We start from the raw sequence: 25,097 nt of genomic DNA, 5'->3' as shown, positions 1-25,097 counted from the left end.
AAGGTTTTGGTCACGTGACAAAAGGTCAGAGTTTTCGGAATACCGGAAATGCCTTCTGTCTTTTCGAAATACATCTCTTTTCTATAGCCGCCGGCGTAATAGGTAATTAATTGATCTAATGAATATGTATTAGCGTTTTACAGTTGCTATAGAGATAAGTGTTAATCGAGGCGGATTGATATCCTACATCAGTAGTTAATCAAATTAGCGTCGCATATGTTCAGTTTTCTAAATTACAAGCTGGGTTCACATTGCAGATTAAGTGACGGTCAATGGATAGGGCGTTTTAAAACTGAGCCATTTTAGCGTGATTAAAAAAGATCAAAGTCTGTTTAAGCAGCAGTTAAAATTCTACGCCCAGGAAAGATGTGAACAAACAAGGAGTTTCTAAAATTGTTCCTTTTTCATTTCAAATAGCAAAAATGGAATTATAATTAGAAGTCCATTACTTTAATTGATAAAATATCGGAACAAACTTTCCTTTATCGTTATCAAAATACAAATTAAATTAAATAGAAAATAGATTAAAGAAAAACAAACTGAACCTTAGAATCGTTCGGATGTGTAAAATGCACATATAAGATGCTACCCCTAACTGAAAAAATCAGCCTCCTGCAAACATTTGCTGCAAGTCTGCAACGAACTTGCTGCAGACTTGCAACGAAAACAGAGTCTGTATTTGCGGCATGTTTGCTGCAAATACGCTGCAGGTCTGCCGCAAACAATTTACCATGTAAATGAGTGTTTGCTGCAGACCTGCTGCAAACATTTATATACAAATTTTTCTTTCTCCTGCGTGTTTGCTGCAAACTTGCAGGAACTACATATGTTATACAATCAACCAATGTCATGTTGTGTACACATTACATTATTTATATTACACAACAATTCTGAAAAAGTTATGTTACATACATACATGCAATAATTTAAATACTTTATCATGTGAAAAATTATCATAGCATAAGTTAATACCTTTTAAAAATCAATTTAAAGTGTTTTTTGTCGTTCAAGTACGTGCTTCAATGAATTGCATGAATGAATATCTAAAATTCAAAAAAAGGGTTTATTTGAAATTTAGATTGTGCATGTATACAGCTTTTTAATTTAAAATAGTCACAAAATTCAACCTTACTTATTACAAGAAAATATTTAATAAGTTACAATCTCCAAATATAATAGAGAGTACTGTATATTGCATGGTTACATATTTGAAAATGTTTTTCAAACCTTCATGCATGCAGATATTTGTGAAGGGGACGAATTTCATAAGTTTACACTTCTATGAATAATTTGTACTTACAAATAAGGTCTTTGAAAACTAAACTTTTAATTTCCAAACTAAAATGCCTCCCTGAACACTAATATATAACATGACTCAAACACAATTAACATTTTCAAATTTCAAATCTTTATCTTCCAGGAAGTTACCAATAGACATGCTCAGTCATTTTATGTAGTTCTTGCAATGCTCTTGCAAACATTTAGAATTGTCAAATATTTCTGCAATCTAGCTGCGAACATCCCTTATATTCTAGTTTTTCCTGCAATCTTACTGCAAACATATTTGTTTCTGCAAACTTGCCGCAAGATTGCAGCAAAAAGCTGCAATGTTTGCAGGAGGTTTGCAGCTAGCTGCAAACATCTGCAAACATTATTCATAGGGTTCCTGCAAGCTTTTTGTTTGCAGCACACCCGCAGCAAGTTCGGCCCAATGCTTAAAATCTCTCGATCCTTTATGGGTTGATTTGGCATACATAAATGAAATACAAAAATAAGTAAGCAATGAATGAGGTTGTTAAATGTGATATATGCTTTTTTGTGCTTCTTTGTTAAATATTTGTTTGGTTTTTTTTTTGTGATTAAGATTGTGACTCGGTGTTGACTGCTGTACCGCTATTTTGAGATTTGTACCTATTTTGTCTGTTTGTTTTATTCACGCATCGTTGTCAATATAACGGAATTTGATGCGACTTTCATACAAGTGAGAGGTTTAGCGCTATAAAACCAGGTTCAATCCACCATTTTCTACATAAGAAAATGCCTGTACCAAGTCAGGAATATGACAGTTGTTGTCCATTCGTTTGATGTGTTTGTGATTTTGGTTTTGCCATTTGGTTGAGGACTTTCCGTTTTGAATTTTCCTCGGAGTTCAGAAATTTTGTGATTTAACTTTTTGCAGCAGATCTGCTGCAAACATTTCAGTTCTGTAAGGGACAAACATTTTATTTTTAAGTTATAAAAATATTTTTAGCGGTATGATGACGATTCTGAAAGATTAAATGTTTGGGCGTGAGGTCTGATATTATCCATATGCAACAGCAGTGGTGAAAATACTAATACAGGGTCAGAGATAAAAATATAAACGAATGTCTTTTATAGAGACTGAGTGATGACAGATACAGTCAGAAATAATATAACGAACTTCTATTTATAGTAATTTTAAAAGGCTCTACATTTTTATCAAAATATAAATAAGGAAACAAAAGCAATAACAAACGACAACTCAATGACATCAGGCAGTTAGTTTTCTCGTATGAATTGTTTTACATTTTTCATTTCTCGGCTTATATAGCTTACTATAGTGTATGGGTTTTGCTCATTTTTGAAGGCCGTACTGTGACATATAGTTGTTAACTTCAGTTTTACGTCATTTGGTCTCTGATGGAGAGTTGTCTCATTGGCAATCATAGCACATCTTGCTCTTTTTATATATAAAAAAACTACTTAATATGAACGATTTTCAGTCACACTGAGTGATCTTCTTTGTGGTATTTGACCCTCCCAACCCATACACAAAATATCAAGCTAAAAGTTAAAGTAGCAGGTGCACAACCTAATGTCCAACCTGAAGAAGAATCAGTGCAAGTTTCTGGAAATTCCGTTAATTTGTTTTCAAGGAGTTGAGGCAATCTCTATTCATAAGCGAATTTAGAGGATCTATATAAAAATAAGGAGGTGTGGTATGATTACCAATGAGACAACCATCCGGCAAAGTTAAAAAGAAGTTGATGTAAGCAATTACAGGCAACCATACGGCCTTCAACAATGAGAAAAACCCATACCGTATTGTCGGCTATAAAAGGCCTCGACATAAAAAATATGAAACAATTTAGTTGGGAAAACTAACGGCCTAATTTATAACAAAACAATTTACCAAAAAAACAAATATGACAGACATGAACAAACGACAACCACTGAACTACAGGCTCCTGACTTGGGACAGGCACATAAAGAACGTGGCGGGGATGTTTGAGAGCGCTCATCCCTCCCTTAATCTGGGACAGTGGCGTAGCAGCACAACATAAGAACAAACTATAAAAATCAGTTGAAAAAGGCTTCACTCATCAGATCCATACAAAGCAGAAAAACATCAAACAAAAATACAGACCGGACGTGGCAGGGTATTTATCGATCCCTCATCCCTAACAACAAAGAGGCCTAGAGCGTTTTTACCGAAAAATATGACGATATCTTTACAAATTATGCGATACAAAAACGTTTGTATTCATAAGCAAAAAATAGCACACCTTAGTAACAAATTATTATCCCCCGCACAACGCGTGTCGGGGGACATAGATATACCGGGCGTCCGTCCGTCCGTCCGTCCGGTCTTGTTAGCGCTCTGATGTGCACAATTCTTACCAAATTTTGATAAATCTTATATCAGAGGTTTATATTAACAATGACTTGGACGATTTCGAAAATTAGTGCCGATCAATTATCTTTAAAAGAGTTATGCCCCTTTGAAACATTAATTATATGGATAATGCATTGTGAGCGCTCTCATGTGTACAATTCTTACCAGATTTTTATGAAACTTGTATCATAAGTTTATATTAGCAATGTCTTGGACGAGTTTGAAAATCAGTGCCGATCAATTATTTTTAAAAGAGTTATGCCTCTTAGAAACATTAATTACATGGAAAATTGCATCGTTAGCGATTTCATGTGTACAATTCTTGCCAGATTTTTATGAAACTTATATCATAGGTTTATATCAGCAATGTCTTGAACGAGTTTGAAAATCAGAGCCGATCAAATATTTTTAAAAGAGTTATGTTCCTTGGAAATATTGATTATATGAAAAAATGCATTGTTAGCGCTCTCATATGTACAACTCTTTCCAGAATTTTATGAAACTTATATCGTAGGTTTATTTCAGCATGTCTTGAACGAGTTTGAAAATCAGAGCCGATCAATTATTTTTAAAAGAGTTATGTTCCTTGGAAATATTGATTATATGAAAAATTGCATTGTTAGCGCTCTCATGTGTACAACTCTTTCCAGAATTTTATGAAACTTATATCGTAGGTTTATTTCAGCAATGTCTTTGACACTTTCGAAAATAAGTGCTGATCAAATATTTTTCACGAGTTATGCCCTTGGAATATTAATCAAAACAGAAATCGCATTGCATTTGCTCTGAAGCCTTTATTTCTCTAAGATATTTATAAATTGTTATAAAGAACAAACAAAAAGTGTTTTTTTATGCCCCCGCCGTAGCGGAGGGGGCATTAAGTTTTACCCTTGTCCGTCTGTACGTCCGTCCGTACGTACGTCCCAAAATTGGTTTCCGTTCTCTAACTTTAGTTTGCCTCAACCAAATGTTATGAAACTTATACAAAATGCTTATTACTACAAAACACAGATCTAGTTTGAATTTTGGTGGCATCACTTTAACTGTTCTAGAGTTATGTCCCTTTACTAATGGAAAAATTGCTAATTTTTTTGTTTCCGTTCTCTAACTTTAGTTTGCCTCAACCAAATGTTATGAAACGTATACACAATGCTTATAACCACAAAACACAGATGAAGTTTGAATTTTGGTGGTGTCACTTTTGCCGTTCTAGAGTTATATGCCCCTCTACAAATGGAAAAAAATGCTGAATATTTCGTTTCCATTCTCTTACTTAAGTTTGCCTTAACCAAATCTTATGAAACTTATACACAATGCTAATTATCACAAAACACAGATCAAGTTCGAATTTTGGTGGCGTCACTTTTGCTGTTCTAGAGTTATGCCCTCTACAAAAGGAAAAATTGCTGAATTTTTCGTTTCCGTTCTCATACTTTAGTTTGCCTCAACCAAATGTTATGAAACGTATACACAATGCTTATTACCACAAAACTCAGATCAAGTACAAATTTGGGTAGCGTCACTTTTACAGTTCTTGAGTTATATCCCTTTATAACATTATATGCAAGCGGGGGCATCATCTGTGTCCCACGGACACATTCCCTATTTATTTTAGTTATTGCCCTTGTACCTTGGATAGATAAGATATGTGCAACGCGGAGGACATCGGAACTCTGTTTTTTATTTACTTTAAATCAATATCCGTATTCAACCGACATGCGATTGCAAAAACAGGATTTTTAAATTGCGTACTGGACATGAGCTATACTGAATTGGCACTGTTATTCCTGCTTTCCTCTGTCTGTCACACAATCGTTTAAAGACAACAAATCAACAACTTCATTATATTTTGGCTAATTTACAAAAGGACAAGTTATGAAATGAAAAAGTGAGATTTGTTTGAACAAACTAATTGAAGTATAAAGTTGAAGTTTCAAATTGTTTCTACTCTTAAAAGTTAGATTGAAGTTTGTTGCCTTGGGTATAAATAAATAGAGATCAATCATATCTTGAATATGATAGCCAAAGACCAAACCATACAAACCAGTGTAATTGGTTTTCCAGAACGGTTTTAGTACGGGATTAACAAATAAGAATATAGCTTAGGGTTTCTAACTATTTTCAAACTTGCTACAAAAACAAATAATCACGATTCATTTCTTTAAACTTCTTCAGAACAAAGACTGTTTTGACATTTACATGTCGACTTTAGTCAGGAAGCTACCTCTAATTTTCAAAACAGCATCTCTGAATTGAACATACAGTGGTTGCCTCCTATTTAGCATGTTGTAATGTTATCTATCGGAAGAGAGAGAGGGATGGGAGAGATGATTTCTTTAACAAGAGAATTATGCCCAATTTTGAACAGAAGTTTCATTAAGAATCCATGTCAGTTTTTCTACATCTGTTTTTATAAATATGAGGTAAACCATGTATATGATATAACAATTATTTAATCTTATATACCAAAAAGCCATTTAGGTTCACGATTGCATTTCTTTTTTTAAAGAAAGCAACTTGTTTTATAATTTCTTTTGTCATGAAGACGAGAGGAAGAGCCGGTTAAGAACACATAAAACAGACCGAACGTTGTTTATTATCTTTATTGAAAGAATTGAAGTAATATTATATGAGACAAATATATTTCATTGAATTTAACAAGAGACATATATTTCTCTGATTAAACACTGTGACATATGTCGATCATAGCTCTCCATCCTTTTTTCGGGGGTTTCATGTTTTTCCGATAGTGTTTGAATCAGTAATTTCAGATTTCGGATACCAGCTGCATACCGTTTTTGCGATCTAAAAATTGGCAAATGTAAGTAGCCTAAATCCACTCTACTGCTGCCAAGAAAGAATGGTTACTCCTCAAACTGACTTTATGAATAAGGAAGAGAATTTTTTTTTCTTCAAAATTCGCCTTGGTCAAAGTTAAAAAAAATTATCAGTATTTGGCCATAGTTCCATATGTACAAGTTCAGACAACAGTGTCAGTGGACCTGTTAGGTTTTTTGCATAGAAAGGAAGAAAAAATATCAAACTACACAGACACATCAATTTGGGTAGATGAAATCAAGGCTAGGTATTCCAAACTGGCGACAAAATATAGAAGCTGGCTATTTTTCTGGCTCCAAATTTTTGGGAGCCAGAGCAGCCCCGGCCTGTACACGTACATAAATAAAGCTTAAAGTTTTGAATTCTTGAGTGAATAAGCTTCATTATACTTCACCTTTATTGCTAAAAAGTGTTGTTAAAGTGAATGAAGTGATAACAATTTCTGAAAAATTTGCATACTGCCATAGGTCCACTTAAAATCCCAAATTATTCCTTAAATAGGTATGGTAACGCATAGAGAGGTATATAATATAAAGTTTAACCATTTTTAGTTGTTATGTTATTTTATGTACCCCAAATTTATCAGACATGAAATTGTGTCAGCTTATTCATGACGAAGTGGTGATCAATGAGTGATAACTCCGTACACACAACGTAGGAAAAGCAAGTTCAGTAAAACTGTAAATTTAAGTAAAAGTAATGATTGTTTCTTGGATAGGGGTGTGTCATATACCAAAGTCATGTCACTCTGACCTTGAATTTGACATTTGACCTCTATTAATCATGTTAAAGTATATCCTTGTCCAATTCATGGCCATCTCATATTTATCTACCAAAGGCATGTCAATCTGACCTTGACTTTGACCCAATTTGCGTCTTGCGCATAACTTTTGTATTGTATATATACAAAATTTACGTCGATCAAACGCATCGTTCTCCCCAGGCTAATATAATATTGGAGGGTGGTCAGTCCTATCAGCCGTAGCGCTGTCCTATATTTCTGGTCCATGGTGCTTTAATTTTCGTCAAAAAATAGTATATCGGTAAAATTTTACCCGACTTGTTATATCTTTTCCGTGTAGTTTAAAATTCAAGGTGAAATTTAACCAACATCTTGATTGTAATTGATTTACCTGATGAGGTAGGTATGATGAGTCAAAGTTGTAAGCTTGTAACTAGTACATTAAACCATTTATTCAGTGTGCTGGTCATGAACAAAGCAAGGAGCATAATCACGAAAATAATATTAGCCTTCTATATAATATTTTGTGTAAAAAATGCATCCTAAGATTGAAGCTTTCCATAAAACTCACTAAACCATCTTTTCATAAATTCCCAATATAGATGAATTTGCTTTCTTCAATTATTCAATGGAGACGTTGATACTTTAAAAAGGATACATATTTTAAAGTAACGTAAAACCTGGTATCAACTTTTAAAAACAAATGGTATAGTGGTTGAGAAAAGTGTGTAGGATAGTGGAAAACAGAACAGTACAAAATGTGTTGATACTTGCATGGGATATTTTATACGACCGCAAAACATTTACATTTTCGGCCGTAAAATGGTCCGAAGACATTTGGTTTCAAGACAATAACTTGAGTACTTGAAATTGTAGAACAAAATTCCATACCACTAAAGGAAGGTTGGGATTGATTTTGGGGGTTGTGGCCCTAACCGTTTAGGAATTGTGGGCCAAAAACAAGCATTTTATAGAACTTTGTACAAATGACTTATTTCTTGATCAATTTCAATGGGGTTCTTTGATATGCTGAATCTTACCGTGTTTTTGATTTTTTTTTGTATTTTTGTCCCACATTCAAATTGTTCCACATAATTAAACTTTGCTTTATTTCAACAAAAATTGAATTCTTGGTGTCCTTTGATATGCTAATTCTAACCGTTCTTTTAAATTTTCGATTTAGGCTCCCCGTTTTCAAATTGGTCTACATCAAGGTCCAAAGGTTCCAAAATTAAACTTTCTTTTCTTTCAACTAAAGTTGAATTCTTTGTGTTTTTTGAAATGCTGAATCTAACCGTATATTCAGATTTTCGATTTTGGGCCCCATTTTCAAGTTGGTTCAAATGGTTGTCAAAAGGATAAAAAATAAAACTTTTGTTTGATTTCAACAAAAAAATAATCTTGGGTATGCTGAATCTAAGCGTGTATTTAAATTTTGGATATTGGACCAGAATAGGTAAAAGTCAAATTTTCATTTTTTTCAGTTCTTTGACCACATTCAGTCTGTTTCACAAACCTATGCTGTGTCAAATATTTAATCACAATCCAAACTCAGAGCTGTCAACACTTGAATGTAGTGTCCAAAATTGCCCCAACTGTTCAGGGTTCTACCTCTGCGGTAGTATCAAGCTGTTTCCCGCGAAGCATTTTATTATAAAAAAATTGAAAACACCACGTTTAATAATTTCATGCGTCCGAAGCGCTTTTCTGGATTTACCTTCATCAGGAACGCTCAAAGCCAAGCATTTGAAATCCGAGGGATGTTTAAGTACCGAAACAGTTGAAGAGCTATATGACAAAAATACCTAAAACAAATAGCCAAATCCATCTAAGGTCAATTTTGCCTGAGGGAGTTGAAAACTTAGTTTCTTTATAATTTCAAAATTTATAAACGGGCAATTTTAGAAAAGTTTGTTATAAATCATGTCAGTACCGAAGTACTGACTACTGAGCTGATGATACCCTCGGGGACTGATAGTCCACCAGCAGAGGTATCGACCCAGTGATGTAAAAAATTGAAAACAACACGTTTAATAATTTCATGCGTCCGAAGCGCTTTTCTGGATTTACCTTCATCAGGAACGCTCAAAGCCAAACATTTGAAATCCGAGGGATGTTTAAGTACCGAAACAGTTGAAGAGCTATATGACAAAAATACCTAAAACAAATAGCCAAATCCATCTAAGGTCAACTTTGCCTGAGGGAGTTGAAACCTTAGTTTCTTTATAATTTCAAAATTTATAAACGGGCAATTTTAGAAAAGTTTGTTATAAATCATGTCAGTACCGAAGTACTGACTACTGAGCTGATGATACCCTCTGGGACTGATAGTCCACCAGCAGAGGTATAAGCTGTGATAAATAACTAAACCAACTCTTTCACAATTTTCATCATTACTTTTGCCTTGGTTTTCAATTAACTGCCTTCAGCACTCGCAGTGCTTTGATTTTATCTTTCTTAGCATTCTTTGCAATATATTTTAATGTTAAGAAAATTCTCATAGAATAGCTTTTCATGGGAGAATTAGCTTCCTTTTCTCACTGTTATTTGTTATAAATTTCAGGATTTTTGAATGGTTATACTAATTCATCTATTCAAATTTAACATTAGATGACGTGTTCAGTGATATAAACTGGGGTTCAGAAACAGTCTTCAGGGAACAGTCAGAAAGAGCGAAAGATCTAGGAATTTCATTAGGCATATTAGAAAAATGTTTAAATGATGTGGTAAGTAGTTTAATAAAAATTGTAATATGCAGACTTAAAGACCATATTAATTATGTTCTTTAAAGCTAAAAACGGAACTGTGAAAGACGCACATATTTAATTGATGCTGTATTCGAGCGTCAAGAACGATTTTAAATCTGAGACAATATACAATGAAATAAAAATAGCTCATTTGTTACTGGTTTTAACCTTAAAGTCAGAACCATTTAGTGAAGAAATAGCCTTTCACAAACCTTAAATATCCGCAAGGTTTCGTGTGCATTCTAATGTGTCTTCTTAAACAAACATTTTCAAGACTCGCACTGCAACGTTGTTGTCCTCAAACTGGCATGTTTCCGTGGATTATGTTTTTAAATGAGTGGAAAATTGTAGAAAAGAAAAACTGCTAATCTTGATTTATTGTTTTGCTGAATTACTACAGGACGTCGCAGAAGACCTGGGGGTTCTCGAAAAGGAGTTACAAGTAACCAAAGAACAACTTGCTCATCCAAAAATCAGTATTATCATACCTGTATACAATGAAGCAGATACTATTTTATTAACACTGGAGACAGTCTTAAAGGTATGATGTGTATATAAATATTTGGGGTTTCCAAGTATATTGAAGGGACTTCATGATGACAATTTTGAAAAGCTGTGTGGCTGATAATTCTGTTAACTATGGAGCTGCTTTTCAATTATATGACTTTTAAATGAATTTACAGAAAACAATCAAGCTGCAAATTCGACATCGGTTTATTGGTTTTAAATTTGACACATACTACATGTAGTGTATGATTACATAAGCTAAAGACGAGGATAGTCTGGTAATCACATTCAGAACTAACAACTCATCACTTTATCTCTAGTAGTACAACCCGTTTCAAAATTGATTTAATCATTGAATGTCATGATTGCATTAATTAAGTGCATGTAATATTACTGAGTCTTATTAAAGTGTTAATTTTCGAAATGAACAGATGTGTTTCCTATAATGGGAATTTTCTCTTTTGAAAATGAAATGTTATTTGTAAATGATATGTAGTTATTTAGTCATTCAGAATGGACTCTGTCTTCCTATTTTCGTCATACTTTTTTTTATAGTAATTGATTGAGCAGTTGCAAGTCATTTTTATTTGAATTATCTATTTTAAACCAAATATGCTTACATTTAAAAGAAGTTGTACTTTCGCATTTTCACAATTTGAAACTGCACTGAAAATTAATTGCAACCTTTAACACACACTTTCAAATTGCGTTGCTGTAAAAGATTGTTATTTTTATTATACTTTTTAAATTAAGAAATGCACCAGGAAGAAGGCCATAGAAGAAATTATTGTTAGTGATGGTGGAAGTACAGATGATACAATTTCTATTGTTGAGAATTTCGCTAAAACAATAGATGTAGCAATAAAAGTGGTGCAAAGTTCTCCAGGTTTAATACATTATACTTGACCTTGATATTAACTATTTATTTGATTTTTTGGATACACTGTGAATATCAAAATGAAATGAAATAAATAATAATAACTGCAAAGCCATTGCAATCAAGTTTTTTTTGTATGCTTTCCTTCTTTTTATACAAAAATGCAATTTATCCTTGTATTTTTACGTTTCCTAAAAACACTTTGGACGCATGAAATTTATAATGTGTTGATTTAATTTTTTTTATAAGAAATGATTTTTACTGTAAAGTAGATTGGACTTAAGGCACACTCATCCCAGATGTTTTTAATTTTGCTTTCAAGGAAGAGGATTTCAGCAAAGGTATGGTGCGGAACAAGCAAAGGGAGATATATTTATGTTTCTTCATGCTGACACTGAAGCACCAGATAAGTTCGACCATGCAATAGTCAAATGCCTGCAGAAACCTGGAAATGTAGGAGGGTGTTTCAGATTGGGCTTTGATGTGGTAGAAGCCCCTGAAAGGTATACATGTTAGGAAAATATAAACAATTATAACAAGTTTTCGAGATAGAAATTTGAGCATTTTTATTATGAGATACTACCCCAGATTTTTTTTATTTTGCTTTCAAGTAAGAGTATTTCAGCAAAGGTATGATATAAGGAACATATGTGATAGATTACAATGCGTGTTAAGAAAATTTCTCGATGGTTTAAGTATATTTGCAAGTAAATACTTGAATTAACGTCTGTTGATTTGCTCTTATCAATTGGTATTAAAAAAAACATTTTTTTATTTTTAAAAATATAATATTTATGAAAATTTGTTCAAAGTTTAAAGAATACATTGACACTAGCACTAAACGAATGCGTCAGTCTAAGCCATCTACTATTAAACAAAAGTAGATTCAGACTATATATCAATGAGGACCCAATAACACAATGAGTCTTGCACAAGTTCTAAATGAATTCAGCAACGTCTACTGAAATAACTTCATCGTCAAAAACACATTTTAAGAGACAACTCGACAGCCACTATCTAAGTTCCCGACTATAGACAGGTGTTTATAAACAGTGGTAGAGTTAAGTAGTTTTGTTAGTATTCAAGATTTTTCTTACCACCTCAGGCTTTAAATTCACAAATTAAATTAAGTTCTGTAAAAAACCGCTTTATAATAAAATAAATAATTGGTAATACAGACAACAGAAAAACAATTTTAACATAGCATATACAACAATACTCACAGCTATTAAAGGCTACCACACTGTACTAAATCTGCTTAAAAGAAATCTTGATTTTTTGCTTATATCAACTGCTGTAGTTTCAAGTAGATTGCATACAGTTACCCAATGAAAAGTAGTAAGTGGAAATTGATTTAGTTCTTTTTTAAGACCTAAAAATGCACGTTCATGGTGTAGTAATTTTTCAGTGCTTTTGTATAAAACTAAGTAGATGTGATATGATTGCCAATGAGACAACTATGCACCAGAGTTCAATTGACATGGAAATAAGCATTTATAGGTCTACGTATGGCCTACAACAATGAGAAAATCCATACTGTATAGTCGGCTATAAAAATCCCTGACATGAGAAAATTAATGGCATAATCTATAACCATACAATTTACGAAAAATAAAATATGACAGAAATGAACCAGCGGCAACCACTGAATTACAGGCTCCTGGCTTGTGCCAGGCACATAAAGCATGTGCCTATCATCTTTAATGATAGGCATCTGGCATTGTCAATATATAAGCCAACATAAGAAATACCAATTTCTAATTGTAAGGTGAATCTATTAAATCAAAGGCGATGATGACACATGATCAGGTGGAAGAGATATATAAGAGTGGTACTGATACATTTAAGGATGTACACCTCTGAGGAGCTAAAAATTTCTAGAATTAAACTTTTTTTTTCTTAACCTGATTTTTGGGTTTATACGACTAAGAAAGTATATGAAGAAAAAAATCATATGGTGGTGCACTTCTTTTTTTTTTGCGACGGCCATTTGAAAGTACCCAATTTTAAATGATTTCCCCATTTTTCATAAATTTTTACTCATTTTTGGGGTATTATCATGAAAAAAATAACAGTTTCACAATTAAACTTTTTTTTCATATTTTCATTTTTTTTTGCTACGGCCATTTGAAAGTACCCAATTTTTAATGATTTTCCCATTTTTCATCAATTTTTACTCATTTTTGGGGTATTATCATGAAAAAAATCACAGTTTCACAATTAAACTTGTTTTCATATTTTCACTAAAGATAAAGTGGACCAATCTGAATACAAACTTTAAAAAACTATAGGTTGGTGTTAATATCAGAAAGTTTTATAAAATTTTGTAGCTTTTTCGTATCAAATTGACCATGCTGTCAACTTGGTAAATTTGGTATTTATCTCCTTTTTTTTTAGAACAAAAAGCATATTATTTCAACTTCTTTGTTATAAATGATTGAAAAATTACATATCTAAAAATTTTGAAAAGAAAAAAATTATATGGGATGTACTTATTTTTGTAAAATCATTTCTTTGTACCCCTCACCTATTTTCTCAACATTTTGGCTGATGACACTAACCGGATTGGTTATGAAATTTGAAATTTTATTACTCAAAAACTACATATTGTAAGTACACAGTTTTTTCACAGAGTTTAGTTTGATTATAATATTTTAAAAATTCATTGATATTTTCCACTTGTATCATATGTTTTGGAAAAAATTCACGAACGAGATTTCAACGAAACTAAAACATCAGAAGAATACATCCTAAAGGACAAATGAGCTCTATTCGTTAATTAAGGCTATGTCGTTTACTGTTTATGTATTAATAAAATCTTTTTGTATGTAGTATCATATATATTAGGAAAAATATATTTGAATACTCATTTCAAACCTTTTTTGTATTTGCACAGGGAAAAAGATTGCAGTCAAATTTTTAAAATGAAAATGCATTTTTTACAATGGACTACAAATAACATAAGAGTGAAATATCTAGGTAAGATATATTTTAACTCTTTGGCTCCTAGAAAGTTGGAGGTTCCGAATTCACAATTTCAATACGATGTAAATAATAGAAATGTGAATGAATATACACAAGTAAAAAGATGCCACATTATAAAAGAATATTCAGTATAAGTAAATAGTAAAACTATGGCATCAAGATGGAACGTAGAAAATAACTTAGTTTAGTGCAAATCACTGACAATTTAAGTGAATGTGTACAACTATACAACATTTTGTAGAAACAATATACCCTTATTATACACCCGAAACAATTTTGAGAGGATTTATAGGAACCACCCTGTTCGTATAATAGGATGCATTAAGCAAATAGAATGATTTTAGTAGATTTCCACTTAACATATTCGACATTAGTTTTTTATTTTGACCCCTTCATCTTGATGAAATCCTACGGTAAGATGACATAATCTATATGCATACGATGTTGGGGCCGTTAGAGTATTGGTTTGATTTGTTTCACATCTTGTCATGTCATAATAGAACAAAAAAATATGGGGTATCCATCCATGACACAAAATCAGTACATGCACAGCAAAAAGCAAAGGAACAGCGCTTTTATTGCTGTTCTTCATGGCCTTATAAGGCTGACTATACTTTATGATTTTTGCTCATTGTTTAAGGCCACACGATGACATATTGTTGCTTAAATCCGCTTCATTTGAACTATGAGATAGTTGTCTCATTTGCACTTATACCATATCTCCTTATTTTATTAGACGTTCTCGAATTTGACAAAAGAACTGAAAACAACAAACTATCATTCGTTGAAAATTATAATCAACCGGTTTGGAAATGTTTAAATCAGTTGCTAAGAATGATATAATTATTATTATTACTATTGACTGGTATTACAAAAAAAGCAATTATTGGAACCGTCTGAATTACCTCTCTTTCACCAGATTTATTTTGTTGCATTCTTAGCGCCTTTTAAAATAATATTAATAAACAACGATGAGAGCCAAATGTTTTTGAAGCCAAACCGTATTCCCTTAAGGTAAATTTTACCTGAGATGTTGCAAATTTAAAAAATAAAAAATACAAAATGTAAAACAAATTATATCAGTCCAGAGCACTGATGATTATTGAATAGCATGAAGATTTGATTGATAGAACTTAAGATTGTTGTATGGAGATAATCTGGAAACCCAAGTATAGACAGAAGATAATTAAAGCTTATATTTATGTAAGTATGGTAAGATAGTTTAAACTTGCCAAAGATGTAGAACAAGGCTACCGGTATTCAACATTATTGAACTCTCACATTTACATAGGACGTCCATATGGTGATCAAATCTTGTTTATGACAAAGGAGAATTATTACAAAGCTGGTGGTTTTAAAGAAGTTTATCTGATGGAGGATTATATGATGGTAAGATAATTGTAAAAATAGTTACAGAAGTTTTCTTATTCTGGGAAGAACGTTAATAGGAAAAATATGCAGATACTGAGTTAAATGCAAGTATGCTTTTCTGTAAGGGTTTAGAAAGTAAGAGAGGAAAAATCTTATTTATACTGCATCTTGAACACTTTTTGTTGTCTTTGTATCGTAAATGTAGTTATGAATTAATATTTTGTACAATATCATTTTTATGTCACATCACTTTTCTCCACTTTTTTGTAGTATTATCATTTTATTAGCTTTTATGATATCCATCATGAGCTGCAGTATTAAAACTATAGTAGATCAATATTAGAAAAAAAAAAAGGTTTGTTTCAACATGAATTGTTGAAAGACTCGGTAAAAACCTCACCCTTTTCCAGCTTCTTAGTCTCAACCAAAAGATTTTGATATTTTCTGACATTGAATGATTATTGTATATATAACTTGAAAAGCTACTGTATAGTGTTACAAATCATCAATATTGATGTACACATGCTAAAAAATGACAAAAATATACACATTTAGAACTTGAACCTCCCCTGTTTGATCTCAATCATTAGAATAACTATAGATATATAAAGAGATTAATTAAATAACAGGTTAGAAATAGCAAGTTACTCTATAATAAAGTTATAACAGACAACTAAAGCATGGGTACAAGTAAAGCAAATAGAAATAATACAATACGCAAGAATCCGGCTTGCTGTTATTGAGAGAGGGCTCAAAATATTTAAACTGTTTATATAAATCACGATGTTTATCACTCCAACATTTTCGGCTGTACTTCGGCGTATACATGTAATACTTATAGGTTTCATAACGAGTGAGAATTGGATTTCGCTTGATATCAACTCGAGTTATTGATAATAAGCGATATCAAATTCTCACAAGTTATTAAGCCTATTTCTCTTATGGTAAACCGACTTATTGTGTTAGATTAAAAATTCCGCGAATCGCTGATCTAGTCTTTTGCACATACCAGTATGTCGTCATATGTCCTGTTGCGGCGTCAAACTTTAACATCAGATATTTAAAAAGTTTTCTACGCTTCAGAATGTAATAAAATTTGACCAAAAGCAGATTTCCGGGTGAAAAGTGTGAGTGTTTTGTATATTATTGAAGTATTGCATATGTCTGTTGCCATGAACGATGAACGAAATGTACATCGGTTTAACCTTTGAAAGTCATCGATGACCTAACGAATAGCCAATGGAAATGTCGTTATTTCGTTATTTTATCTCTTCATGCAAGAAGTAAATAATAGACAACATCTATAAGAGATAGTAACTTAATATGCATGGCAAAAAACATTATTTTATGATTTTATGAAAAAAAATATAATCGAGGATACCAGGCTCTTGATATTATACACCAGACGCGCGTTTCGTCTACAAAAGATTCATCAGTGACGCTAGAAACAAAAGAGTCGAAATGCAAAATAAAGTAAGCAGTTGAAACGCATTGAGATACCAACATTCCGAAAGGTTTTGTCAAATACAGCCAAGTGTGATTCAGTTGGAGTTATTCTTGGAAAAAAAGTGGTATTCCATATTTCTAATTTCCATATTATTTTGAAAGTTTATGTATTTATCGGTGGTTCCTCTTTTTTCATTAGGTTGAAAACCTAAATATATTTGGGCACATAGGTATTGCTGATGCTGATCCTGTTATCACATCTTCACGACGTTGGAAAAAAATGGGACTGATAAGGGTAAATATTCTAATTTATGATATAATGACCATGACGAAAATAACAAATATTCTAAACTATGCTATATAAATAAAATCAATTATTGTAACAATTGAACGTGAATATCAAGAGAGCAGTTGAGTGCACTGCAGTCGCCAGATGACGTATGTGACGATGGAACTATGAACTATTTGTCACATCTTAATAGCTAGTGGGGGTGGGGGTGGGGGGTGGGGGGAACGTGCAATTTCAAAGGAAGGAAATGCATTGCCTGATTGATAAAACATCAACGGTGCAAATTTTACTGCACCATAAGCGCATTTCTACAATTAATGACTCAGTGATACACGAGTCCAAAATATTTAAAAATCCAAAACATAAAACAAACGTTGAAGAGCCGATACAACCAAAAATAAGGTCATACCTGGACAAGGAATCAGAACTAAATAAAGGCAACAGTAGTATACCGCTGTTCGAAACTCATAAATCGATAGAGATAAAAACAAATCCGGGTTACAAACTAAAACTGAGGAAAACGCATCAAATATAAGAGGAGAACAACGACACAACAAAAACACAACATTAAAAATGTAACACACACAGAAACGTACTATAATATAACAATGGCCATTTTCCTGACTTGGTACAGGACATTTTAAGAAAAAAATGGTGGGTTGAACCTGGTTTTGTGGCATGCCAAACCTCCCGCTTTAATGGCAACGTCAAACACAACACCAAAACGACAACATCACATGACAGGACCACAATACAAATAAATGGGAGAACATATAGGACAAAGAAACACACGAATAATAGCTAACAAAAGGTACTAGGCTTAAAATTCAATACGCCAGACGTGCGTCTCGTCCACACAAGACCATCCAGTGACACTCAGATGAAAAAAGCTTGAAAGCCAAAACAAGTACAAAGCCGAAGAGCACCGAGGCCTGGAGGAGACAATTCTTTACTTTGATTTCCAAAATGTTAAAACAGCAAATAAAACAATATTTGTCTTTTCATGACAGAACGAAGTAGTGGCTACTGAGCTAGTTATACCTTTTAACAGTCCCCAGCAGAGGTATCGACCCCCAGTTCATAATTGATTTCGTACAGATGAAATTCGATATGTTACAAAATGTGTACGAATGTTGGTATTTTGCATGTCTTATTTGTCCTTTCTGTTGTATTGAGCAAATCCAATTTGAAAATTCATTTTTTATTCGTCTATTTGAGAATTGTTCTCGTCACCAAAAAAAATAAGCCATCCTTATCGATAAATTAAATAAGCCTATGTACAAATGATTTGCTGACAGCAGGTCATATCTATGAATAATTTCAACAATCATGTCCTAAAGTAATGAGTAAAATTTAAAACTCACAGTCTTTTGTTGCTATATGTTGCCCTTTCGCGTGTCTTGGTTATTGTATTTTTGAGTTCAGTCACATATAAGTAAACAGCACACTTCGTTTTATTGATATATATAATCAGTATAAACACTTCAGATGTAATGCGCACGTTTTGATGTATTACAGACTACTGGAATGACCAACTTGATAGTTCTTGCATACAAGCTTGGTGTTCCGTCTAACAAATTAGCTGAATGGTATTATGGAGATAAATTGAAAGAGATACAGAAAAGGGCAAAGCAAACTTGACACATTATTCAGAAACTAACAGTAAATCCGGTTGTGTGTTATAACTCTGTATATTTCAGAAATGATGCTTTTATAAATCACAAGTGATTAAGTGAATTGATGCATGCTTTTATTAAAAAATCATGAATTATAAAGAAGCTAATGTTTACTGACATTCTGCTTTACCTTTTTCGGAAATTGTTTTCTTACGGCAATAATATTCCTGATATTGCATGTCTAGAAAATATCCACAAACTTGCCCATCTTTGAAAAGTATTGCTTATATATTTATTTTGAGATCATTCAAGATTGTGAAGACTCCTTAAGTTTTGTACTTTCTTTCAATGTTTATATTTTTCAAAAGTGCTTTAGTCACACTCCTTTTACATTTAGTATTTATCATCTCAATATTCATATGAATTTAAAATTAAGGATATCATACTATAAATAGGCAAGCAGGTTTTCTGCATATTAAGACATAATTATTATACCCCTCGAAAAACAAAGTGGGCGGGGGGTATATAGAAGTCTGTCTGTCTGTCTTTCTGTCCTTCCGTCCGTCCGACTTCGTGTCCGGTGCATAAGTTTTGTACCATTGAATATTATCAATCTTGGTATACAGATGCATCATGGGCTGGGGGTGTGTTATATACTAAATTTAGGTCACTTTGACCTTTGACTCCTTTTAAAGCAACTCCTCGTCCAATTCATAACCTTTATACCGTGAAACTTAGGTTAATCAAACTTAGGATATAGATGCATCATGGGCTGGGGTGCGTCATATACAAAAATCAGGTAATTCTGACCTTGACTTCAATTTTTGACTCCTATGATAGTAAAACATTGTCTGATTTGTGTTCGGTGCATAACTTTTGAAACAGTAGAACTTAGGTTGACCGAAGTTGGTATGCTGTTGCATCATGATCTTGGACCGTGTCATATACCATAGTCAGACTTTGACCCCTATGATAGTAAAACATTGTCGGATTTGTGTACGGTGTATAACTTCTGTACAGTAGCACTTAGATTGTATTCAGAACCATTTTAGGATCTGGATGTGTCAAATATCAAAATCAGGTTACTCTGATCTTTACCTTAACCCTAGAAATCCTTAAACTGAAAGCTAAAAATCCCAAAATGAAATCTCAAAATGTCATTCTCTCAATACTGAATTTTACAGCAGCAACTAAAATGCATATACGGGGTATAAGTCTTGCTATGTGGACAGCTCTAGTTGAAATTGACGCCTGTTAGTGACTGGGTAAACTTGAGATATGACAAACACTGATTTCAGGTTTCCAGTTGTCCGCTTCTCATTCTGAAACGATAATTTGCTTTTTCCCAATCCTATGACATTTACGTATCTCAGTTGACTAGATTTTACTAACAGCGATAAACACTTAGTTAAAAACACACCCGATCGCGCACCGTTTAGGGTTCACGCGATTCCCTCAGATTTTGTTCTCTTGGTTGGTATATTCAAAGCGGCTTTACAAAGCTAAATTATTGAAAAAATACTATCTGTTTTTTTCTAATATGTTTTATTAAAGAATTGTAAAGATTCAAAAGTGAGAATCAATTGATTGGATGGAATTTGTCAATTTACACGTATCAGGTTTTGAAAATCCAGATCATCTTTCTTTATACGAAAAAAAAATCAATATTTCAATCTGTTTCAAGTTTCTTTTTTTTGAGCCACGAATTTTCAAACCCTCTGGAAAAGTTCGTGTCCAGGTTTTCTAGTGTTACATAAAACCTTATGTTTAAAGGATTGCAACAGGATTCACATTTGAAAATAAAATGTTTGTTCATCAAGATTAGTTAAACATGCACTGAATCAATATTATAAATACCAAAAATAACGATATGCAACTATGCATGGCAGGGCACAGGAAACGCACTTTCTGGAAATTATTCAAAACAATCGGTCGTGAGAACTGTTATAGGCGCCTCGTTTAGAGAAGTGTCGGTATATTTAGATCATTGTTTTGGTTCATTTGTTCGTCCGTTCGTCTGTTTTTTCATTAGCACTTTGCACCCTCAAATCTTTATACCAGTGATTTGATTTTAATGAAATTATCATCGAAAATATTCAGTTCGTAATTATATGTTCACTTCCAGTTTTTTTATGATTTTTGTTGTTTCCCACAGCAATTTTGTTTCCACAACTACGAAAAGGTTTTACATCATGTTTCCGTTAATCCTAATATTTTGAATAGATTTCATCGAAACCTTCACAGAATATGAATAACCTAATGCCATAGGGTATATACTTTTGTTTTATTGTTCCAACGTTCTTTGGAGGTGTAATACCACCAAATCATAGTACGCCACATCCTGTTTCATACGAAAGATAGGAACAAAATATTCCCTTGAATTTGACAGTTGTAGGAAGTTAACCCTGCATTTCATTGCAGCAACAAATTCCTGAGTCATAAACATATATCTTGGGTGTTTCAGAGCACCATTCTTTTCTTATTTGGTGTTTCTATAAAATATTTTGGAAACTTAAGGTTACATGGTTACTAAAGCTTGAAAACAGGAAAAAAAAGGGGTGAACATTTGATTGTTTAACTTCCAGTGATGGTTATTATCATATTTGCAGTGAAATGTGATGTGAAATTTTGTCTGTAGTACTGGACAGGATAAAACTTTATCATGCCAAGGCTTTTTCATTATTTAAAACAAAGATAAATTCTGCATAATTATTTGAAAAGTGCCAATTTAACAAAGACTAATTGGGAAAAACGATCAATGGTGGTATTACTCGGGTGAACTTTCCCTGTTTACTTTGTTGATTTCATCGAAAGTTTCACAGAGTTATTCAAATAATACAATATTGTACATCCGGAATAATTTCTAATACTTTTTGAGGATTTCCGTTGTCATTTTTACAAATGGAATACAAATCTTGTATCCACACCTCTTCAATCATGCACCTGATTTTAATGACACTTTTACCGAAACTTCAGTATCATATACGTACCTGCTTCTTTATGTTTTTGATGTGAATGATATTTGTTTATTTTCAAAAAATGAAAAACGACCAAAACACAAACACAAGTCTTCAAAACACTACATAGAAAACTAAAGACTGAACAACACGAACCCAACAAAAAACCGGGGGGGATTTCAGATACTTTAGAAGGGTAAGCAGATTCTGCTCGATATGTGACACCTCATGTAAGTAAACATTGAATGGTAAGTCTAGTTCTGTGATGTCACATTTGAGGAAAAGAGGACGGGATTTTGACTACGACAACTGGAATTCTGTCGTCATATGTGAAACAAATATTCCATAACGAACAAACAACTCGTGATGGCGTTCATAAAATATTCGAAAAGATGACTTCAACTTTTTTACTTGGAACCCGTGGCTAATAAGCTTCATTGTAAGCAGCAACCCTTTATCAAGGAAAACATGATAGGAAATGCAATCTGTGGAATATCATATCAACTGAGAGATGGTAGCTAGGGGACGTGTATCATGAGTTTTGCTCACAGTTTATATAGTTTTGTTTGAATTGGATTTATGTAGGCAAATATAATCGATTAGTTAATGCATATGAACTGGTATAAATGAATCCTGCAACTAATTTGGATGTTCAGTATTCATACATGTACGTATATATAGATTATCGTTGATCATCTCAACGAGATTGATTTTCTCGCTTGAGCCGGTACGGCGAAAGAGAGAAAAACAATCGAGTTGAGATGACCAATGATAATCTGTTTTTCGCTATTTTACCTATGACGACGTTGTCAATTTCATGTCAATTTCATTGACAACGCCACGTGCCCCCTTAGTTTCTAGCGATAATTGTCGAGCTTTCGACTTTAGTCGAAAAAGTGAGACATAGCGATCCTACATTCCGTCGGCGTCGTCGTCGTCGTCGTCGTTGTCGTCGGCGGCGTCCACAAATATTCACTCTGTGGTTAAAGTTTTTGAAATTTTAATAACTTTCTTAAACTATCCTGGATTTCTACCAAACTTGGACAGAAGCTTAATTGTTTATGATCATAAGATAGTATCCAGAAGTAAATTTTGTAAAAATAAAATTCCATTTTTTCCGTATTTTACTTATAAATGGACTTAGTTTTTCTGCCGGTAAATATTACATTCACTCTGTGGTTAAAGTTTTTAAAATTTTAATAACTTTCTTAAACTATCCTGGGTTTGTACCAAACTTGGACAGAAGCTTGTTTATGATCATAAGATAGTATCTAGAAGTAAATTTTGTATAAAAATAAATCCATTTTTTCCTTATTTTACTTTTAAATGGACTTAGATTTTCTGCCAGGAAACAACAGATTCACTTTGTGGTTAAAGTTTTTAAAATTTTAATAACTTTCTTATACTATTTTGGATTTGTACCAAACTTGGACAGAAGCTTGTTTATGATCAAAAGCTAGTATCTAGAAGGAAATTTTGTAAAAAAAGAAATCCATTTTTTCCGTATTTTACTTTTAAATGGACTTAGATTTTCTTCCAGGAAACAACATATTCACTCTGTGGTTAAAGTTTTTAAAATTTTAATAACTTTCTTATACTATTTTGGATTTGTACCAAACTTGGACAGAAGCTTGTTTATGATCAAATGCTAGTATCTAGAAGGAAATTTTGTTTTCTTCCAGTTAACATTACATTCAGTCTGCAGTTAAAGTTTTTAAACATTTATTAGATTCATAAACTATCCTGGAATTTTACCAAACTTGGACAGAAGCTTCTTACAATCAAAAGATAGTATCAAGAGGAATATTTTTATTGATTTACTTCCTCATTTTTGTTGAGCCTGCGATTAACAGAAAAAGTAGGCGAGACACTGGGTTCCGCGGAACCCTTACGATTTTTTTTTTCATATCACTCGACTCCGTTGAGAAAGGAAATTATCAGTCAGCAAGATCAAAGGAAAATTTCGTAAAATAGCGATAAAGTTGATTAAATCATTTTGCTTTCAATTTAACTCCTTTTATTAATTGAAGCATGCGTTTGTAAGTGATGAAAGTGGCTCTTTGCAGTTCCGAAGTGCAATTTCTCTGCTGCTTAAAACAAAAACTGAAACACACCGAAACAAATAAATGAGCACACTAAGTGTCAATGGCGGTAGGTCAATGTTTTTTTTATGCTTTTGAACAATTCAAAACTTTTAGCATTACATTAAATAAAGAGTAGATGTAATGTATCTATCTTTTATAAAAAAATGTAGGACTTCTGAAATAAGATAACAAGGTATACTCTGCTAATGTCGTTAATCGGATGTGGAATCATTAAAATTCAAATGATTTTTTAGAATGTTTGATATGAATTGATTCAAATAGAAAAACAGTATAACACTATTTTGTGATATAGGCATAGATAAAAAAAACCTCAAATTGTTGTTTCAGAAAAAAAGAAAGGACAACAGTTTCCAGTTGCTGTTAAATGACAATTATCGGATGCATATTCAAGATAATAACAAGAAGTCATGATTGTAACAGATGCTGTTATGAAGTTTCTTAAACAAAGTCCCCTTATACCTCCATAATCACATCTTTTATGAAGCAAATTGTTTCATATAAAATGTTGGGCAACATGTTTCCAAATGTATGTTTGCTAGCTACCTTCTTTGAAATTGTAGGATTGAGAGAGTCGTTCTTGAAATTTACCAGAATTGGAATCCCATCCTTATGAATTTTTATTTGTTCCATAACCAGGGTAAAATCACAAAAGTTTCCAAGACATAAATTTTGGTAGGTGCTATGTGCTTTTCCAAATAAAAAATGTTTTGAGAGACTCACAGTCACATCCTTATAACATTCATTTATTCCATGTCAAAAACTTTAGGGAAATTTACCAAATTTGGAATCACATCTTTTGATAATGAATTGTACCTTGTCAAAGTCTAAAAAATAACGGTTTATACAATATATGGTTATTATGCTTTCACAAATCATAATTGTTTTGTGACACTTTCAGGAAATTTTCCACATTTTGAATCATATCCTTTCGTATTCTATTGCTTTATGACAAAGTAAGGTCACATCGTTTCCAAAAAAAT

At 32.7% G+C, this 25,097-nt stretch overlaps 1 protein-coding gene across 1 annotated transcript in view; it reads left to right on the top strand.

The window, feature by feature from the left end:
* LOC127726064 (uncharacterized) overlaps positions 1–19,249 on the top strand; it is a 34,053-nt gene extending 14,804 nt beyond the window's left edge. The window contains exons 4-11 of the mRNA XM_052233407.1: positions 9,828–9,943; positions 10,365–10,505; positions 11,225–11,357; positions 11,671–11,851; positions 14,245–14,327; positions 15,625–15,722; positions 17,350–17,445; positions 18,958–19,249. Of these exons, the coding sequence (XP_052089367.1) occupies positions 9,828–9,943; positions 10,365–10,505; positions 11,225–11,357; positions 11,671–11,851; positions 14,245–14,327; positions 15,625–15,722; positions 17,350–17,445; positions 18,958–19,080 (971 nt within the window). The 3' untranslated portion in view covers positions 19,081–19,249. The remainder of the gene's footprint in view (positions 1–9,827; positions 9,944–10,364; positions 10,506–11,224; positions 11,358–11,670; positions 11,852–14,244; positions 14,328–15,624; positions 15,723–17,349; positions 17,446–18,957) is intronic.
* Positions 19,250–25,097: the final 5,848 nt, after the last annotated feature.

This window comes from Mytilus californianus, unplaced genomic scaffold (genome assembly GCF_021869535.1).
Source record: "Mytilus californianus isolate M0D057914Y unplaced genomic scaffold, xbMytCali1.0.p SCAF_1, whole genome shotgun sequence".
Classification (NCBI taxonomy): domain Eukaryota; kingdom Metazoa; phylum Mollusca; class Bivalvia; order Mytilida; family Mytilidae; genus Mytilus; species Mytilus californianus.
Note: the sequence above shows the minus strand (reverse complement) of the source record. Positions and strands in the feature narration are given on the sequence as shown.